Source organism: Vipera berus (assembly GCF_964194415.1).
Source record: "Vipera berus genome assembly, chromosome: 6".
NCBI classification, from domain to species: domain Eukaryota; kingdom Metazoa; phylum Chordata; class Lepidosauria; order Squamata; family Viperidae; genus Vipera; species Vipera berus.
In genome coordinates this window covers 35,081,335-35,103,833 of record NC_138208.1, presented here as the reverse complement: position 1 = coordinate 35,103,833, position 22,499 = coordinate 35,081,335, and the positions used below count along the sequence as shown (strand labels likewise).

At 40.4% G+C, this 22,499-nt stretch overlaps 1 protein-coding gene across 1 annotated transcript in view; it reads right to left on the bottom strand.

Annotated features, from left to right (window-relative positions):
* CNTN1 (contactin 1) overlaps window positions 1–22,499 on the bottom strand; it is a gene marked incomplete at both ends in the record, with an annotated part of 255,936 nt that overhangs the window by 174,035 nt on the left and 59,402 nt on the right. Inside the window, 6 exons of the mRNA XM_081330364.1 lie at window positions 11,295–11,412; window positions 11,949–12,073; window positions 14,530–14,711; window positions 15,330–15,426; window positions 16,421–16,627; window positions 17,589–17,684. Coding sequence (XP_081186490.1) covers window positions 11,295–11,412; window positions 11,949–12,073; window positions 14,530–14,711; window positions 15,330–15,426; window positions 16,421–16,627; window positions 17,589–17,684 — 825 coding nt within the window. The remainder of the gene's footprint in view (window positions 1–11,294; window positions 11,413–11,948; window positions 12,074–14,529; window positions 14,712–15,329; window positions 15,427–16,420; window positions 16,628–17,588; window positions 17,685–22,499) is intronic.

Genomic DNA, 22,499 nt, shown 5'->3' with positions numbered 1-22,499 from the left:
GATAAAAAGAGCGAAGCAGAATTTCTTTGAAAATGCCAATAAGCCGGGAAGGTGGTTAGCTTACCAACTTAAAAAACAGAAAGAAAAAAAATGATACATAATCTATTGGATGGGAAAGGTCATTTACAATATAAAAATGAAGAAATAAAAAAGATAGTTAAAGAATTCTATAAGGATCTGTATGATAAAAAAGGAGACTTCAAGAGAGAAAACTGTAAAATATTTGAAAGATAGTAACCTTCAGAAGGTTTCAGAGACATTTAAAAATATGCTAGATGAAGGAGTTACAATGATGGAAATAACAGAGGCTATAAAGAGACAAAAAAAATGATAAAGCTCCTGGCCCAGATGGACTCCCGGCAGAACTATGCAAAAGTCTACAAGAGATATTAAGTGATCTGTTGAAAGATGTTTGCAATGGTCTTTTATTAGAAGCTAAAATGCCGATGACGTGGATTGAAGCAAACATTACCTTAATACCAAAAGATGATTCAGATTTGACTCAGGTTAAGAATTATAGACCGATTTCACTACTTAATGTGGATTATAAAATTTTTACTTCAATAATGGCAGAGAGACTGAAAAAATATCTAGTTGAATTTATCCACCTGGATCAAAATGGCTTTTTACCAAAAAGACAAATTAAAAATAACTTAAGAATGATACTAGATGTATTGGAATATTATGAATTACATCCGGGGAAACAAATGGCATTAATATTTTTAGATGCTCAAAAGGCATTTGACAATCTTTCATGGCAGTTTTTGATTCATCAATTACAAATAATGGATTTTGGACAGAACTTCATAAATATGGTAAAGACAATATATAATAAACAAACCGCCAAAGTGATTGTGAATGGAGATTGTACTGAGAGTTTTGAAATAAGGAAAGGCACAAGGCAAGGATGCCTTCTATCTCGTCTATTATTCATTTTCACATTGGAGGTTTTAAATTGGAATATGATGAGATGCAGAAATTAGAGGTTTGGAGGTAAAGGGTGAAACATATAAATTACAAGCATTTGCTGATGATTTGGTATTTATTTTGGAAGAGCCCTTGGAGATGATTCCAAAATTGTGGGGGAAATTAGAACAATATGGTGAAGTAGCAGGATTAAAAATAAACAAGGAAAAAACTAAGATAATAGTTAAAAATGTTATGGATAAACAAAAAAGTCGAATATCAGAAGTGACAGAGGTACAGATAGTGAAAAAGGTAAAATATTTGGGTATATATTTATCAGCTAAATGTTCAACATTAAAAGAAGATAACTATACAAGGTTATTGAAACAAATGAAGTTAGACCTGGAAAAATGGAAGAATTTAAAATTGTCTCTATTAGGAAGGATAGCTACAATTAAAATGAATATTATTGCCTAAGATTCTGTTTTTGTTTCGGACAATTCCGATAAAACTTGGGGGAATTTTTTTTAAAGAGTTGAATTCTTTAGTTTTGAAGTTTGTATGGCAAGGGAAAAAAGCTAGAATAAAGAGGAAAACTTTGCAAGATACTAAAGAAAATGGGAATGTTCAAACTATCGCACCATTGCACTAATTTCTCATGCTAGTAAGGTTATGCTTAAAATCCTACAAGCTAGACTCCAGCAGTATGTGGATCGAGAACTACCAGAAGTACAGGCAGGATTTCTAATAGGCAGAGGAACTAGAGATCAAATTGCCAACATACGCTGGATCATGGAGAAAGCTAGAGAGTTCCAGAAAAACATCTACTTCTGCTTCATTGACTATGCTAAAGCCTTTGATTGTGTGGATCATAACAAACTGTGGCAAGTTCTTAAAGAGATGGGTGTACCACACCATGTTATTTGTCTCTTGAGAAACCTATATGTGGGCCAAGAAGCTACAGTGAAAACTGGACATGGAACCACTGATTGGTTCAAAATTGGGAAAGGAGTCCGGCAAGGCTGTATAGGCAAGGCCTATTTAACTTATATGCAGAGCACATCATGAGAAAGGCAGGGCTAGATGAATCAAAAGTTGGAATTAAGATTGCCGGAAGAAATATCAACAACTTAAGATATGCAGATGATACCACTCTAATGGCAGAAAGTGAAGAAGAACTAAAGAGCCTCTTGTTGCGGGTGAAGAAGGAGAGTGCAAAACTTGGGTTGAAACTTAACATTAAGAAAACCAAGATCATGGCATCCGGCCCTCTCAATTCCTAGCAAATAAATGGGGAAGAAATGGAGGTAGTGACAGATTTTATTTTCCTGGGCTCCAAGATCACTGCAGATGGGGACTGTAGCCAAGAAATTAAAAGACGCTTGCTCCTCGGGAGGAAAGCCATGGCAAATCTAGACAGCACACTAAAAAGCAGAGACATCACCCTGTCAACAAAAGTGCGTATAGTCAAGGCTATGGTCTTCCCAGTTGCAATGTATGGCAGTGAAAGTTGGACCATAAAAAAGGCTGAGCGCCAAATAATTGAGGCCTTTGAACTATGGTGCTGGAGAAGACTCCTGCGAGTCCCTTGGACTGCAAGGCGATCAAACTGGTCAGTTCTAGAGGAGATCAACCCTGACTGCTCTTTAGAAGGCCAGACCCTGAAGCTAAAACTCAAATACTTTGGCCACCTAATGAGAAGGAAGGACTCACTGGAGAAGAGCCTAATGCTGGGAAAGATTGAGGGCAATAGAAGAAGGGGACGACAGAGAATGAGGTGGCTGGATGGAGTCACTGAAGCAGTAGGCATGAGCTTAAATGGACTCCAGAAGATGGTAGAGGACAGGAAAGCCTGGAGGAATGTTGTCCATGGGGTCGCGATGGGTCGGACACAACTTTGCAGCTAACAACAACAACAACATTAGAAAATGGAGGTTCTGGTTTACCTGAGTGGGCTTTGTATTACCAAGCATCTGTATTGACATGGGTGAAAGAATGGATAATGCTTAGGAATAAAAGTTTGTTATGCTTGGAGGGACATGACTTACAATTGGGATGGCATGCGTTTTTGTGGTATGGGAAAAACAAAATTCATGGATATTTTCAAAACCATTTTATTAGAAATGCTTTGATAACAGTGTGGGAAAAAATTAAAATGAAAATATATGTAAAAATTCCAGGGTGGTTATCAACAATTGAAGCTTTTTCACATGTAAACTTGTTAGATTTTGAAAAAACCTGGACGTACAGAGATATTTTAAAATATTGATGGGACATTAAAATCTAAACAAGAACTGGAACATCAGGGTATCAACATGTCATGGTGGGTACACTTACAAATACAAAATAGATATGAAAAAGATATGAAAATGTATGGATTTTATAAAGAACAAAATGTGTTTGATAAGATATTAACTTCTGATGAGAAATTAATTAAAAAATTGTATAATTTTTTGTTAACTTTAGAGATGGAAAGTGAACAAGTTAAAGGGACAATGACAAGGTGGGCGGAAAACTTTGGTTATAACGTAGATCTAGAAGAATGGCAAAAATTGTGGGAGAGAAATTATAAATTGACAATGTCAACTGCATACAAAGAAAATTTGGATAAAATGCTTTATAGATGGCATTTACCCCCAGCTAGATTAGCAAAAATGTTTAAAAATGTATCAGGTAAATGTTGGAAATGTAAACATAATTTAGGTACATATTATCGTATTTGGTGGACATGTGACAAAGTAAAGGCTTATTGGAAAAAAATACATACTTGGCTAGAAAAAATATTAGGAGAACGTGTAGCATTTAAACCTGATTTTTTTTATTAGGTATTGTACCAGAAAAGACTAACAAACAAAATTTATATTTGGTTTTACATATTGTAACTGCAGCAAGAATAAGTTATGCACAATGCTGGAAAAATGAACAAATACCATCAGAAGAAGAGGTAATAAAGAAGATATTGGAATGCGCAGAGATGGACAGATTAACAATGAGATTAAAAGAAAAAGAAGAAACAGAATACTATAAAAGCTGGAATCTATTTTACAAATGGTTAGAAGAGAGAACCAAAGAGTAAAATCTGTATATGTATCAGCGTGTTATGAACCCAGCTTGCATGTTGTTTGAAAAATTAATATATGTATGTAGAGAATAAAAAATAATAATAAAAACTTTAAAAAAAGGCCAGCAGATGTTCAAGGTCACTAAGTCATCTCCTCTATTTATTTAGTAAGTCTACCAAATCAACTAACACCCAGGTGTCTCTAGGTAGCATTGCATCTTCAAAAGTACTCCCAGCCTAAATACAAAAAAAAAAATACAAAGTGAATAGTAAAAGAAAAAGAGGTAAGTCACTTAGAATAAGCAACCTACACCTCCAGCAGTCATTTACTCTCATCCATTCCATCAATCCAAATATTTTCCACAGGATTTTCAAATTCCACACTGTTTTTACACTGATTCGTTGCCTGCTCTTGCCTTCTACTTTTTTCCGCCGCTACAGTTCCAGAAGAGGAGCAGCTTAAAAGCCCGCTCCCACCCACTTTCTTCACAGCTTCAAATTCTTCTTATTTCTCTCCCCCCGCCACAATAATAAATGTAATAATAAAAATTTCCAGCATTTAAAAAAGAAAGTTTTTCCCTTCTATGGTCTCTTAATCGACTCACCCAGGCAATCCTCCAATTTTACTTTCTAATTCTTCCAAGTGGCTGCCTGGCTTGTGATGGCTCGCAATGGCTATCTGACAGCTGTGTAGGAAACCTGTGATATTTCCACCTTAGGCTCACATAAAATGGCGCAGGTCTGGCTCAGGGCAGAGACATTTGGCTCCTGGTTTCCCAAATTACCTGGTTTGCAAGCTATTGTAGCTTTAATTAGTATGATTGCTTTAGGATGTATTATTTTGCCTTGTGTTTTACCTATTTTTGTTAGAACTATCTCTAATAGCATTTCATTTATAGCAGAGCAACGTGCCATCAAGCATGTAAATGCCTTGTGGGAAAGAAAATATCAGTTATTGCCTCAAGAAGACCTTGAGTCAAATACTACGGACCGTGCCATTGAAAAGGCCTCCTTCGTATTAGACACAGATGGCGAGGAGGACCAAAAGAAAGCCTTATGCTTAGCAACGGAATGCACCACATCTCTGTCCTCCTGAGCCCTTTGGGTCAAAAAACAAAAAAGGAGGAGATGTAGGAAACCTGTGATATTTCCACCTTAGGCTCACATAAAATGGCGCAGGTCTGGCTCAGGGCAGAGACAAGTTTCGTTTCTGTTCATAAGTTGCAGTTTACCAAAAATCAGATGACCTTGCTACGTGCAGACAGACACCCGTTGGAACACGTACAAGAAAGTAACACATACAAGATAGTTACAGGAACAAAGACATTCCATACAGAAATGTAGCTGATTTATAACCTTAAGATAATTGCTTGATGCATAGCTGAAATGTAACCATTTGTAACCTTAAGATAACTGCTTGATGGATAGCTGAAATGTAACCATTAAGATAATTGCTTGTTGCTTGTGGGTTGCTTGTATCTCAATAAAAGAGAGCTTGGGACTTCGGTCTGGGCCCTCATCCCGAGAACGCTCAGAGAGACGTGTCCTCATTTATTGGCAAGTTCATGAGGAGCCCGCCGGGTGCGAAAAACCCGCAACAGCTGCTGGTCTGGGAAGCTTCTGTTGGCTCTCCAGGAGGTTGTACTCCCTCCTGTGCTGCCAAACTGTGCTTCCCTTCTTCACCATCCCTACAGGACAGCTCTGGTCTATCTGAAACCCAGACAGACCCCCCCCCAAACAGCTAAAAAGTGATGATCCTTCAGGAGCCCCCAAAGGATGCATTGTCCCACCACAGCGCTGGCCCTGCCCCACCCCACTTAAACAGTTGTTGTTGCTGCAACCCAGACTGCCCGTCTCCAAGCTGTTAACTATGTTTTGGGTTGAATTGTTATTTTAAATCTATTGGTTGTTGCCTAGAGGTGAACTGTATATATAGCTATTCAGCAGCTGTTAGGGCTGCTTCTGTTGTTACTTAATAAACATGCTTGCTGTTTCACCACTCTGCCTCATCAATGCCTAACTGAACCAAGAACATAAGTGGCAACGAGGATGGGATGTGCTGCTTAACTGAGAGTCTGAAATCACTAGGGCGTGAGGCCAGCAGCAGAGCCTGGCAGCATCTACATTCCCACCCCTTGGTCTGCCAGCCAGCCATGCTGGAGACCACCACACCCTAAGGATTCATCCTAGGGCCAGCACAGAAGCCAGCAGAACAAGGCATTGAAAGCAAGAAGCAACTCAGCATGGCAAAAGTCGGAAAATTGGAGGAATTTGATGTGGCGCACCCCAAGAGGTGGAGTTCTTACATCTCTCACATTGAGAATTATCTCCGCACTAACCAGGTTAGTGAAGACGGGTTGAAGGCTGCAACACTCCTGTGTGTGTGCGGCCCGGCTACCTTCGACATAGTTGAGAATCTGGTCGCCCCTGCTCTGCTCGAGTCGGTCACCTACGTGGATCTGAAGAAGAAGCTCAGGGACCACTTCGAGCCAAAACTATCCATCATAGCATTTAGGCATGCATTTGAGCAGCAGGAGCAACAGTCCGGCGAGTCTGCAACTGAGTTCATAACCACTCTCCGACAGGCGTCTCAGCTTTGCAACTTTGCAGACTTGGAGGAAAGGCTGAGGGACCATTTAGTCTGTGGACTGAGAAATTGAGAGCTCTAGCAGAAGCTGTTCACAAAGGAGATCCTCTCACTACAAGATGCCTTGAAGGAGGTGATGGCTGACGAAGCCGCCAGAGGGGCCGTTAAAGTGTTGCGGCCCTCCAAGAGCATGCCCAACCCAGAAGCTGTCCACCACGAGGACGCTGAGTGCAAGGAAGACTCCGATTTGGACCTTGAGGTCAATCAGCTGTGAAAGCAACCAAAGACGGGACAGAGAACACCTGACAAGGCAGTTCCCTTCCCTAGATGCATGGGCTGCAGAGGCAGCCATAGACACTCGGAATGCCAGTTCCAAGCAACAACGTGCCGAGCATGTGGCAAACCAGGCCACATTGCCGCCGTCTGTAGAGGTTGCCTGAGGGATGGTCTGCCAGACGACGCATTCAGGAGAGGTACCAGGGCCCCAGGGCAACACAGAGTAGGGTTTTGCTCCAGCTGGAGGAGTGTGTTCAGGACTGGTGCCCACCACCCCCTTAAGCAGAAGCTTAGACTCAAGGTCAAGCTTCAGGGAGTTCCATGCAACATGGAACTGGACACAGGGTCAGCCTATCCATAATCTCATAAGGGAACTTTCAGCACATTTGCAGCTGCAGTGGCAGATGAGCCAAGCTCAGGCCATCAAACCTTTTGCTTACAGACTTCCAAAACTCCTGAGTGGCAGTCAATGGTGAGGCCTCGCTCCATGTATAGTTCAAGGGGTTTTAGGGTCCACTAGGCATTGTAGCAGTGGAAGGACATTGCACAAGCCTCATTGGCTTAGATTGGTTTGATGCCTTGGGCATCCAAGTGATCAGCATCCATAAAATGCAAGCTGCAGATTTGTCAGCAGTTTTCCACAAGTTTGCTGATGTGTTCGGCCTAAGTTTAGGAAAATACAAGGGGCTGCCTATTGCCCTTCACCTTGATCCTACAGTAACCTCGATATGGATTAAGCCTCGAAGAGTGCCTTTTGCCCTCAAGCCCAAAATAGACGCAGAGCTGGACAAGCTTGTGCAACAAGAGCTTGGTGGAGCAGTGGGCTAATGCCTCCTTAAGTAACACCAGCTGCCTGCAATTAGTGCAGGTTCGCATCCCACCAGGCTCAAGGTTGACTCAGCCTTCCATCCTTCCGAGGTAGGTAAAATGAGGACCCAGATTGTTGGGGGCAATTAAGCTGACTTTGTAATAATGCCGCTTGGGGGGGTGAAAGCCCTAATAAGCAGGCATATACATAGAATGAAGGCTACTGCTAAGCTTGTAAGCCGCCCTGAGTCTTCGGAGAAGGGCGGGATATAAATGGAATTAAAAAAACAAAAAAAAAACAAGGAGTGTTACAACCAGTTGATAGTGGGGTGTGGGAGACTCCCATAGTTACGCCACTTAAGGTCAATGGGGAGGTGCGCATATGCACGGACTAGAAGTGCATGATCATCCCTATAGGAGGGGTCACGTCTTCGCCAAATTAGATTTGGCACAAGCCTACCAGCAGCTGCCCGTGGATGACACCACAGCAGACACTCAGACAATTGTTACCCGCAGGGGGGCTTTCAGGGTTAAGCACCACCAGTTCAGGGTCAGTGTTGCCCCCGGGCTTTTCCAGGGAGTGATGGAGCGTATGCTCAAGGGAATCCCAGGGGTGTGCCCCTACTTTGATGATGTCCTCATCACCAGGGAGTCAGGGGAGATACTAGCAGAACAGCTCAAGGCTGCCCTTCAGTGGTTCCACAAAGTGGGGCTGAAATTAAAAAAGAAGTGCAAGATTGGGGTAGACTCGACCGAGTTCCTCGGTTACTGCATAGATGCCACTGGCATTCACCTGGTGGATTCAAAACTAAAGTCAATCCAGCAGGCTCTCAGCCCTAAGCCTAAGGGGGAGCTTCAGGCCTTCTTGGGACTCCTGAATTTTTACCATGCCTTCCTCCCACACAAGGTCACAGTGACAGAGCCATTACACCACTCTTGGACAAAAAGTCCCAGTGGCAGTGGATGAGCATCTATGAGAAAAGCTTTACAGCAGTCAAATCACTGCTGTCTTCAAACTCAGTACTCACTCACTTTAGTGAAATGCTGCCTGTCTGCATCATGTGTGATTCATCGCTGTATGGGGTAGGGGCAGTGTTGAGCCATTTGAGGCCTGATGAGAAACAGACTCCCATTGCTCAAATCGACAGAGAGGCCCATAGTGGCCGGCATAAAAAAGTTCCATGATTACTTGTATAGCTGCCATTTCATGGTCTTCACGGACCACAAGCCACTTCTAGGGTTGTTCACCATGAACAACCAGACACCTCAGATTCTGTCCCCACACATGCTGAGGTGGTCTATCTTCCTTTCAGCTTACAGCTACGAGCTGATTCACAAACCGGGCAAGGAAATGGCCCATGCAGATGACCTTAGCAGGTTGCCCCTGCCTCACGTAGAGCCAGACCCCACTCCGGCTACGCGCATCCTGGTTATCCAGGATTTACAGGAGTCTCCCCTTCATGCTGGGGACGTGGCTGCTGAGACAGCTGCTGACAAAACGCTTAGTCACGTGTTAAACTGGGTGCACACAGGATGGCTGGACAAATGTCCAGGATCAGAATTCCAGAGCTTCTTCATGAGGAGAGATGAGTTCTCAGCTCATAAGGGGTGCAGTCTTTGGGGGAGTCGGGTCATAGTCCCGAACTTGTTAAGGGCCAGGGTACTAGAGTAACTGAACGAGGGACATCCGGGAATAGTCCGGAAGAAGGCACTCATGAGGAGCTACCTTTGGTGGCCTGGGCTGGATAAAGATATCGAGACCCAAGTACACAGCTGTTTCACATGCCAGGAATCAAGGCCAGAAATGCCTCAAGCCCCTGTCCATCGATGGGAAGCCACACATTCCTCATGGTCAAGAATCCATGTCAATTTTGCCAGGCCATTTCAGGGACAGTTGTTCCTTATTGTGGTGGACAGCCACTCCAAATGGTTAGAGGTCACCCCAGTCCCAACTATGACTACTGCCAGGATAATCCAGGAACTGCGCAGGATCTTTGCAACGCACGGGTTACCAGACGTGCTGGTTTCAGACAATGGGGCCCACTTCACCATGACAGAATTCCAGTCCTTCCTCAGGGCTAATCTAATAAGGCATGCCACTTCAGCTCCCTTTCACCCAGCTTCGAACGGCCAAGTGGAACGCATGGTCCGAACGACCAAAGAATCCCTCAAAGGAATAGTCACTGGCAACTGGCACCATAGGCTGGCAGATTTCTTACGCACAACTCACAATGCACAACTTCCTGCATGTCCAGGGAAAGGAGCCCGGCTGAATTCAGATGAGGCCAGCGCTTAATTACGAAGCTGGTCCGGCTGCATCCTGAGTTGCCTCGGACACAGCACAGACAAAACCACCGCGAAGTCTGCAAGTTGGTGACCGGGTTTGGGCCCAGAATTACAGTCAAGGGGCTTTCTGGGTGGTAGCTGTGGTTGCTAAGGTGTCAGGGCCACTTTCGTACGAAGTGGCCTTGGAAGATGGTCGAGTAATTCAGCAGAACATCGACCAACTGCGTCAAAGGCTAGCGAACCAGTCACTGGCTCAGGGCTCTCAAGAGGGCCAACCATAAGGACAGTATGGCAGCGGCCCGATGGCAGAGCCTGCATGCTTTGACAGGATTCTCAGCCAAGGAGACGGCAAATCGGCTGTAAGTAAAATCCCTCTGGTCACACAGACTGCACCCACTGAGCCGCACCAGCAAGCGGCTCTGGATTCCGGGCTGACGGACTCTGTTCCCCAGATGGACTTTGCTTGGGCCTACCGGGACAGGCTAGCCAAAGGGATTTGGGTCGACCCGAATCCACCGGATATCAGAGTCCTGGTCTACCCAGCTTGGCAGGCGAGTGGGTAGACTGGGCGTCCCAAGTGACCACTAGACATTCGGAAAGCTCATGACGACTGCCTAAGTATTTGCAGGACTATGTCAAGCATTTGAGAGTATGAACTATCTAGGGGGAAGGGGTGTAATGTATTGGCCTTAATTGCTACAATCAGTTGCACAATGTAGTGTCCTTAATTGATGTACTTAAGTGAATGATTGCTTAAATGGTTCTTGTTGCTGCAATCCAGACTGCCTGTCTCCAAGCTTTTAACTATGTTTTGGGTGGGAATTGTTACTTTAAATCTATTGGCTGCTGCCTAGAGGCGAACCGTATATATAGCTGTTCAGCAGTCATTAGGGCTGCTTCTGTTGTTACTTAATAAACATGTTTGCTGTTTCACCACTCTGCCTCATCAGTGCCTAATCGAACCAAGAACATAACAGAAAAATATATTCAAATTATTCAAAAAGATAAAACATGGTCATGTAACTGTAGGAAAATGCAAACAGCCATAAATGCAGGCTGGTTGCTGAGCACCTGATATGTTGTCACATGACTAGCGGGCAGCTGTCAGAACTTTGAATGATTGCTAAGTGATTTACCTGTAGTTCAAAATATTCAGATCCTTCTAAACATATTTAAGATGAGCTAATTCCTTTGACCCTAATAGTTTGAATAGTTGAATGAATTTAAACTACTTTAAAATTCAAAACTAGCAGTTAGAATCGAACACAGATATTATCAGTTGGTAGATACTACTGATGAAACTTAATTGGAATGCAATTATTGCTTTTTCTTCCTAAAATGTTTTATAATAATGTAGTATAATACACTTACCAATAACTTTTAATTCAGCATTTGAATAAATCATTCCATGTATATTTTCTGCTACACATTGATACATGCCTGAATCTTCAAGCTTCAGGCTAGAAAATCTCAATTCTCCTTTCCAATACTGTGAGTAAAACACATAGTAAAAATAGATAATGATGTATTTCAAGATAATAACGATTGTTGTTGAGAATAAGATTGTAATTTTTTTTCTTCTCCTTACATTTTACCCTACCTTAATTTTTTTAGGCAAACATAGACTTTTTTTTGTTTGGTTTCATTTGTATAACAGCTTTAATAACCTACAGTGATCATTACCATGTTTCTTTTATTTGTTTTTCAAATTCTGTGGATTAAGGGACAATCCAATGTATACTTAAGACATTCTTTCTTGGCCAACTTATGAAATATCTTAAAAGTCTGTGGTTTCCATAATAACCTAATCACAGAAAGCCATAATAAAGAGTTTTATAAACATGGTTTCAAAAATAAATTAAATACAAGTACATGTGTTTCTAAAACAATATTTATGCTGTAAAAGTTCATTTTTGGAAATCTATTTTACTTTGGCATTATTTAACAAAAGAACTGTATCAATTTATTCATGCTTTTTAACCATTAAAGATAGTATTTTGTGACTCATAAATAAGTTAAACCTACCGGTAATCCATTTCTCAGCCACCGAATTGTTGGAATAGGCTTGCCTGCAGCTATACATGGCCAATAGAATTCACTGCCAATATCTCTTTCGGTATCATTAATATGTTCCACCCATTCTGGATATGCTGAAAGATGAGAGAAATAGCTTTTCTTGTATTATATATATGCTTAAACCAGTTTTTTCTAACCCTAATAGCCAACTTCATTCCTACTCACTATATTAAACTCTAATTAATAAATAAGACCACATCAAAAACCAACATTCCCAGAATTTTGTTGTGACTGTAACAATAGTTCATTTAAAAGCAAATTTTTATGTTTTTCCCTTGAAGCACATCAAAGAATGAATAAAGAATATATGAATTTGAGTCTTGTTGATGCTCATTCACACAGTGGGTAATTATGATTTCCTATTTTATCCAAACCAGGTCTGGTGACTGCATGTTAACAAATGGGATCTAATGGCATGCTTAATGACGTCCTTTTTATTTCTGTTTCTATCCCACCAAATCTGCCACAGATCCCAGACAGTTAACAAATGGAAATGAAAGTTTTCATTATACAAATACATTTAAAACACCCACAGTCAATAAGCTAATTAAAATTATGAATTTTAAACATAGTTCCTTAATAGACAGAACATTAACAAATCAGCCCAGTAAGAATCACAGCAATAGAACTAAGAATGGTGGAAAAAAGGTAATTTGCAAATGCTTTCTGGACGCCATATACTAGAAAGATCTGAAAGAGAAGCTAATTGTGGATTTAATGGAAGCTATTCCATAAATTAGGATCATACAAAAGAAGTAGGCCTTCTAGTTTTATCCTTCTTCACATTATGAAATTGGGAAATAACCTGCCTTATCCTAGACAAAAGTACAAGTTGGTTCAGTAGGAGAAGAGAGTCCTGCAAGTATCTAGTTAAGATTTGATAGCATAATTGAAGTTACTGTCACACTGGTTAACATACATATCTCCTTAAGCAAAACTTTTTATCCCAACTAGGCATACTTGTTGAATTAGATTTTGGTGAATGTTGATTAAAGCTGACATAACCTCAGTGTCAAGGTTCTGAATGATGAACCCAACCAAGCAAACACCTTCAAGACATTCCAATCTCTTAATGTAAAACTTTATTGAGTCCATCACTTTGGCACTAATGAAAGCAAAACCAGCTCTGGCAAGACCCCTCCCAAACCTATATAGTAAAAGCATTGAATTCTCCCTCCTCCCCCTGGGTCAGGTCATGTTGCCCAATCAAGTAGAAAAATATTGTTATTAGAAAGCATCTTTAGGCTTAGCCCAAAACCTGGTATAATGTCCTTGATTCTCACAGTCTGGCTTCTTAATCTTTGAAGTCTGCATTCTAAACCTCTCCCCTCCTCCCAAGTTTGTTGGCAAGCTGAGAAGCAATATTTGTTGCACCAGTAAGACCGTGCTTCGAAACGTGGCACTCAGTTTCTATATTAAAGAGATGTTCTATAATATGCTAGTTGTTATTGCTGAAGATTCTCAGTCATCCAGGTCATGGTTGTCCCAAAGGTGTTTTTTTCAAGAGGCAACTGGATGACTGAGAATCTCCATAGACATTTAGGTATGCACTTTGGGATGAACACCCTCCGAATGATGCAGAAATATGAATGGATTTCCAGAAAATTTGCTGATTACAGAAACCATTTGTTGCTTCCATTTGAGATGCAGACAACCTGTGCCTGTGTTCAACAGTGAACGGACACAGGGCAGAAAACATCCTGCAGAAAGCACAGCTCCAACTTCTCAATAACTCAGGTGACCCTGAGAACACAGATAACCCTCCAAGTGGCCTCAATGACTCTCTAAAAAATGCAAATGGCCAACTGTCTGCAAAGATATAAATCCTTCCATTCCCCACCATCCAGTCAGAGCTGAAGAAGCTTCTTGCATGAGAAGTGAAATGTCTTTAAAGAAAAACACAGAAGTCCAGTTCCCTCTTGAAAAAAACCATCTTTGGCATATGCTGATTGGTACCTATTCTTCCCCCCCCTCTTCTTTGTATTTCATAGTGCATTTTTTTCTTCAAAGTATTTTTTAAAATGCTAAATTAATATGATACTGTAAAGCATGCTGAGTATTTTGAGACACTATATTTTGGGAGAAAATGTTTTCAAAACGCATATATTTATATAGTCTATGAATTTTTTTAAAGTGAAGATTAATACAGAAATAGGATAAATTGTTTTTTATAAATGAATATACAAGAAACAGAAAAAGCGTAAGTCAATAACAGAATAAAGAACCGACTAGAAATAATCTCTACTGTATGTTCTATGCTACCATAAAGAAATAATTTTTTATACTTGCCATTAGAAGTAATGCTTAAGTCATATGTGGCTAATAAACATTGGCATAATGTTTGCTCGTTCAGTTTATTGCTCATCCTACTTTTAGTTAATTGATCTGTATGTGGTTCTGAATTGTGTCACAGTGCAAAATGTTGCATTAATTTATGAAATTTTGAAAAACCAACCCTCTAAAATGATATGGGATAAATATGTATAAATGTATTTTTCGGTGATGAAATGCATGAAGAAATTCTACTTACCTTGAACATACAATTTTGCTGAATGTTTATCTTTTCCTCTGTAATTTTCAGCTTCACATTCATATATTCCTTCATCTTCAAACTGAATATTGAAGATCTTTAGGACTGCACCAGACATGCTTATATCTGCACTGCTTGGCATTGGTTCAAGATATTTACTCCATCTAAGCTCAGGAACAGGGCTTAAAGAAAATAGAACATATTTTAATTCGGCTTTGATTAGCTGTTGGATCTTTCATTTATTAGGTCACTTCAGCTTCTGCTTTCCTCTTCATGTTTCATAATTATGAAGAGAGTTTCTTAAGCTGAAATTTCACTTAGCTGTTGTTTCATTGCCCACTGACATGACCCTTCCCCTTCTCAATCTGCTTCCTTCACTTGTCTAAGACAGAATGAGTAAATTCTGCATTGCCTGTACATACCTCTAGTGCCAATAATATATTGAAACAATATTTCCTTTTGTCAAGTAAGCAGGTTATACAATGTTGTTTTAGTGATATTCTTCTACAAGAACCTGAATCACAAAATAAATTGAATTCATAATAACTGGAGAATGAACTGGAGAATGCTTGGCTAGTTTTCACTAAGGGCAATTTCATTGTCACTCTCAATGCTTTTTTGTAGCTGTAATGCTAAGCCATACCACATTGGGAGCCATATGCATGGAGGAGAAACATGTTAAGGTTATATATAAAGCTGACTTGTGCAAAGAATGAGTGATAGGGAGCACTGAGAACTCTTTCAAATTCATGTTTTGGGATTACTTCTGCATGTACATCACTAAATTCAAGCATACGTACTTTCCAAGCGCAAAGCATTCTAGTGTCACATTTTGTCCTAAAAGCGCATATGTATCTTTGAACTTCACTCTGATATCTGGCACATAGCCTTTTGATCCTAATAAGAAAAGGCAATAAAATAAATAAATTGCTAGAAAATGAATACTTAGCACATATAATATTTGAAAAGATTATTTGCTTTAAAAAAACTTAGAGAGAATGTGAACAGAAATGCAATTCTAAAATGAAATAATTGTAGGAAGCAGGAAGAAAGGATCACACACACCTATTCTACTATCAATTAAAAATGGATTTAATTTGTTATAAAATATCACTACCACACCTAGGACAATGCTGGAGGCTAATAGATTACAGAAATTCTAACTGCTTTCTTGATAGACTTGTATAAATTTACATAATGTGCAAGTTGAAACATTTAACCAGAACAGAATAGGAAAGTCAATCCCAATATTTCATTTAACATTTACATAATCTATTTCTTACCAGGTAACCAAAAATGTTTTGAGAAAATTAACTATTATATTGCATCTGGTATTCCTATCTTTCACATGTCAAAAATGTAAACATACTCATATTTGATTTTCCAAAGATGGAAAAAGCAATCTTTGTTTGGTATCCTTTTATATAGTTCTATTTTTATAGTTTACATGGTTTATATCATACATTTCTGAGACACACATTATTCAGTCAAGCAAATTAAGTTAAATTTGAAGGTATGCCACAGTCAAACTTGGCTCCCCAATTATTTACAATTGTAGTGTTCTCTCTCTTTGTGTCTCTCCCTCTGTTTCACACACACACACACACACACACACAAACAAACACACAAACACACACACACACACACACACACACACACACACACACACACACAGAGAGAGAGAGTTGGATAACAAAAACAAAACAATTGAATTCATGAAATAAGGTCTAAAATCTAAAATTCAGAAATAGAAAACAAGCTGAAAAGAGAATCTAGGCCAAACATTTCTTTCATATACTGTTTCACTGAACTGGATAAAATGTACAAAAGGAAAGGAGACACTATTTAACAAAAACATCTAACAAACATAAGATTTTAGAGCAATACTTACGATCTGCTTGAGGAATAAGTGGAATGAAACTGCTGAATACACTCTTAGTAATTGAATTACTGGTCACACAGCATGAGTAGTTGCCTTTATCACTAGGTTCCACTTTAGCAATGTAAAGATTACCATTTGTTTGTGACACATATCGCCGTTTATCCAAAGTAATGAATTCTGGGAAGTCATTCAGAAACCATCGATAACTTAGATCATCTGGAGATAGAAAAATGTATTTAAAATTTATTAATAGAGATGATACTTAAAGGATATGATAACACCTAGTTAATTTTGTTCACTCATGGAAGCTACTGTAAGTGAGATAAGCACTAGTTAGTCTTTGATGAGGGATTACCAGTGAATATAAGTGCTCTTGGCTATACAGATAGTCCTCAATTTACAACCGTAATGGAGCCTGCCCAATAGGGTCATAAGTCATAATGGTCACAAAGCAGATCACCTTTACTACCTTTATTGTATTATTCAAATGCTGTGGTTGTTAAGTGAATCCATTGTTTGCAATGGGCCATTTTTGCCAAAAAACAGAAGTAAATGCCAGTTTTCAGCAAAAATGTTGTAAAAAGCAGTCACATGATCATGGGACATTGCAAACAGCCATAAATGCGGGCTGGTTACTGAGTGCCCAAAATGAGATCACATGACTGCAAGGGTGGGGGCAGCTGTTAGAACTTTGGAACAACTTTTCTTCCTTTACTCATCACTCCATGCTGTATATATCAGGCAAGTGGGTGTGGAAATCCACATTTCTTAAATTGTCAAGTTTTTTTAAAATACAACATGTAACCTATATTTATGCATACTGTAGCTTAGGCTAGGGAACAGTACAGAATAGATTAAATAAATACCTGAAAAAACTGATTTCCATTTGTAAAATAGGCACAGTAATTCTCTGAAAGTTTTTAATGGTTTTCAACTTTGAACAATCAAACCTTATAATAGTAAATAGATTCAATTACTTTATAATCTTTATAATCTGAAGGAAGACAACCATACTGTAAGGAATTTTATTTTCACATGTCAAGCAGGAACAATTCCTTTTTTTATAAGGCTCAAGGGGCTTAGGTAACTTAGTCACAGTCAACATTAATACTATTCTAATTATATTAATTCCTATTTCATTGTTTCAATTGAAACTGAAATATATAAATTTAATTACCCGGATAATGAGGTGGAGGATCACAGAGAAGAACAGCACCTACACCTTCTCGTACTTTTACTGCATGTCTCTCTTCCGGAGGAAAAGGATATAAATCTATGCAAGATAATAACAGAAGTTGATGCTTTTATATTGTAGGGAGTGTTTCTGACCTCATGTTTATTTTTTTAGGTCAAGCTGGAAAATACTTGCTAATAATGGAAAGAAACATTCCACAAACATAGAGAGTAATGTCTCAATGTATATAGGGCTGTAAAAACATTCTAGATATCTATTTAGGGAATTGTTTTATAGGGATCAGCACTTATGTTACTGAGCAGATGAACAGCCAATTTCAATATACAATATTGGAACATGGATAAAATTTTAAGGCTGACAATTCAATAGCCTAGTATTGATGTGTATATGCACGGTTAAGCAAATCATCCATAATATTATAATCTTAAATTCAAGTTTCAATAAAAGGTGGGCAGAAAATAAGATTAAGGTGAATTTAAGATTCCAATAGAACTTTATTGGGTTATCTGGAAAGGAACGGTTCATGAAAGCTCAGAAATTAAAAGATGGATGAAGATAGTCTGTAAGATTATGCTATACACCAAACTATTTTAACATATATCCATCAATTATTTGATACTTTACTCTATTTAGCCACCACTGCTAGAATTTAAAGTTTGCTAAGGTATTGTTTAGAAGCCAAGAAATTTGGATTTGATTAATATTTATGAGATAATCAGGGCTACAGACTAAATGGGAAAATTAAAAAGAAAATAAAATTCTGGAAAAAGGCAACAGCAAGCCACTCACACATGCTTCCCAGAGAATTGTGTGGCTATACCCATGCAGTCATGAGGAATCAAGCCTGCCTTGAAAGTGTTTTCCATTTTTTTATCTCTATTCACTGAACTAAACAAACAAACAAACAAACAACAAATCTTCTAAAAGAAAAGGCTGCAACTACTGTATATTTCTTGGCTTTTTCTTCAGTTTCCAGGAATGAGATTAGAGTGGGATTACTTTTGCAAGAAATAGAGGTTGAAAAAAGCTGAGGTGGTCACATGTGCACATGTATGGGTAATTAAATTTGAAATATTCAATTCATTTTAATTTATAGCAAAGTCTCTGATTTGACTTAAATAAATACGACTTTAGTATTAATAGTAGCCATAAGGATTATGCCCATCTCTGTATTCATTCACCATAAATAAAATGTTGCATTTATTCTACACGGAAAATAATAACCTTTCAATATAAATAAATTCTAAATTCTTTTCTTTTAATTTTTTACTATAGTGCATGAACATTGTAAATGTCTTCAAAATTGGGAGGGGGGAGCTTTTGGGAATGCTTTGCACTGTCTGCTAAAATGCCCTTCCCCCATGGGATGGAATGTTTCTTCCTTATCTAAGAGACAGATTGCACTTGGAGCCAGAAGAAATCGAAAGTGAGAAAGACCACGAGGAGCCCACCTAAAAGACCAGTTACCAAAACACGATGCCACCTGTGGATTGGCTGGGATTCAAATGAACACTGGGACCTTGGGGAGAGGAGTATTAAATGTTGCTTTTAATATATTGCTTCGTGGGTTTTTCTCTCAAATCTCGCCTTGATTCCCTGCTATCATTAGCCCCTAATAAAAGTTCCTTTTGAGACAATGCCTGTTTTAAGAATTCTGCTTTCTCGGGTGGCTTAGCTGAGGTAGGTCCTTACATGGCAAGATCTGCATAGTGCCCAACCTGGAGAGGCAGCTTCCTACCGAGGTGGGTCGCAATCGACATGCCCCTTCCTACTGGTGACATAGAAGTGGGTCAAATAGAGAGCAGGAGATATTGTCCTAGCAGACCCCGGGGAAGGAACTTCCAGGGACCTGGGAGTGGTTGAACCCTTGGCAGAAGCCAACTGAACCATGTGGTCACTCAGGGTCAGAAAGAAAGAGGACTGGGAATGGAAGGCTCCAAAAGTAACTCTCATGCATGGTGGAGGAAAGAAGAAAGTGAAGAAGAAAGCACCAGAGCTTGCTCCCCCCAAAAAGGGACTGGTGGACCCAAATTCAGAGATGATGAAAGCTATCTTAAAGCACACCATGGAATATGTGTGAGAGTCATTCGAGGAGCTGAAAGCTCAGCTAAAAGAGCAATAGGAATTGGAGGAAGAAGCAGAGGAGGAAGCAGGTGAAGAAGAGCTAATGGTGCCTGAGGAGACCCATAGGGGCCATACCCCAACCAGTGGAGCTGAAGCCAATTCTGTTGGGGATGAAATTTGATGGGAATCCCAAAAGGTTGGGATTCTTCCTGGTCCGACTATTCATATACATGCCAATATATGGAAGAACACTGCCTACAGATGAGGAGAAAGTCAGAGTGGTCACTCTAGTGCTGGAAGACGCAGTGGTAGACTGGATGGTGACCCTCTACAACTGCAATGCTCTGGAGCTGAGAAATTTCAATCGGTTCATGGCAGCCCTCTGACATCATTTTGAAGACCATCTGGCAGACAAAAAAGCTCACAAGCGCATGAAGATGGTGAAGCAAGGGCGACGACCAGTAACTGAGTCGTTAATCAGCTGGGAGTTGGCCAGCTGATTAAACTGGCTAGAGGACATCCTGGTGAGTTGCTTCCAGGATGGCCTAAATGAAGACCTCTACAACACCTGTGAAGCCCGTGGGGCCCCAGGGCAATTGTACACTTGGTGCATCTTAGTAGAAGAGGTGGAAATAGATCAACACAAGCACCAGCACCATTCAGTGAAACCCACCTTCAAGCCAACCCTGGAGAAGAGAGCTGAGATGGCCCAACCATCACCAACCACACCCCATTCTATTGCATGCTTTAAGTGCAAGAAAGAGGGGCACCAAGCAGTTGACTGTCGCAGCAAGGTACCAGCCAAGAGAGGAGACTGGCAATCCACCGGCAGACCTACAAAAATGACACCGCGCCCCAGAGAGCCAGCGATGGCAGTCGAGGAGACTGTTGAACTCCCCAAGCTCATAGGATGAGAATCGAGTTCTGGCCCCTGCCAACTATGATTCCGAGAGAGCTGAGAGTGACTATGAGAACGACCACTTGGTAGGTGGCCCAATTGATGCCATAACCATGCCCCTAGAACTGTCCATACCGGATGCCGAGAAGGCAGTACAATTAGTCAGCCCAGAGCTAGTGGGACAAATGGGAATACCCCTCAGGAGGCTAAAGATCCCAATAACTTTCTGCCAACTTGATGGGTCCATCACAGGGGCAGTTCCTGCCAGTTTGGCTACCAGAGCATTGCAAATTTCTATGGGAGACCACTCAGACTTTAGCTCCTAGCATGGAGTGGCCATTAGTATTAGGCTTGTTGTGGCTAAAGAAATGGAACCCCATAGTAGATTGGAGGGAAGGGCACTTGAAATTCCTGAAGAAGAGAGCCCCTCCCCCATCCAAAGGGAAGGGAAGGAGGCATGGACTATGTCACGAATTAGCTTCCACCCTCAACGATCAGGAATTGCAGAGCCTCCCACCAGAATACTGAGATCTAGATGAAGTGTTCAGCAAACAGGTAGGATGAGCTTCCACCCCACCGACCCACAGACTGTGCCATTGAAATTATCCCAGGGGTGAAGTTTCCAAACCTGAAGATGTACTCCATGACCCCACGAGAACTAAATGAATTTCATAAGTTCATTGAAAAGAACTTAGCATGGGCTTTCATCCAACCTGCAAAACTCTGGGTGGCAGCCCCCATGCTATTAAGGGAAAAGAAGGATGGGTCGCTTCATCTCTGCATAGATTATAGAAGCCTGAATGCTGTGTGCATAGAAAACCTTCCACTTATGAATGACATGTTAGCACACCTGTCAAAAGGAAAACTTTTCTCTAATGTGGAGAAAATATTACTGCATAAGAATACGGGAGGGGGATGAATGGAAGACTGTGTTTAATTGATCTATGGATTGTTTCCAATTTAAGGTGCTCCTTTTGGACTGCAAGGGGCCCCTGTTGTGTTTATGCAATTAATTAATGAGGTTCTGCATGAGCACCTCTACAAAGGGGTTTTAGTTTACCTTGATGACAACTTAATCTACACTGAAACCAAGGCAAAACACGTTAAATTAGTTAAAGCAATATTGAATAAACTATGCTCTGCTAAGCTATAGGCCAAACTCTCCAAATGTGAATTCCACAAAGATCATATTGACTATTTGGGTTACTGCATCTCGAGTAAGGGTGTCAAGATGGACCTGGGAAAATTACGAGCAGTATTAGACTGGGCCCTACCTTGTACTAGAAAGCAACTGCAAAGTTTTCTAGGCTTTGTGAACTTTTACTGGCAGTTCATTCCCTCATTTGCGCAAATCACACTCCCTATCACAAACCTACTAAAGACTAAGGGAGTAGACAAACCAAAACCCAGCCAGCTGCTGAAATGGACAGGGAAGTGTCAAGCCGCATTCGAAATGTTAAAGAGACTTTTCTCTGTGGAACCAATTTTAAAGCACCCAGATCCAGAGAAAGCTTTTGTCATTCAAGCCGATGCTAGTGATGTGGCTGTAGAGGCAGTCCTGCTGCAGAGGAATGAGGAAAGCCAACTGCAACCCCATTCTTATACTTCTAAAAAACTCTCTGAGACTGAGCAGCGATGGGCAGCCTGAGAAAAGGAAGCCTATGCTGTACGATGGGCACTTCTAATCTGGAGACATTACCTATAGGGGAGCAAAATACCATTCCAAGTGTGGACTGATCATAAGAACCTGGAGGCAATGAAAACCCCTAGGAAGTTGTCCCCCAAGCAAGCATGGTGGTCCCAACATTTCCACTGATTCAATTTTACAATCCATTACTTTCCTGGGGGGAGGAACTTCATAGCAGATGCTCTATCTAGGATGCCACAATATAATAGTGTAAAATTGGAAATAGTTGAACCATTTATGCCTC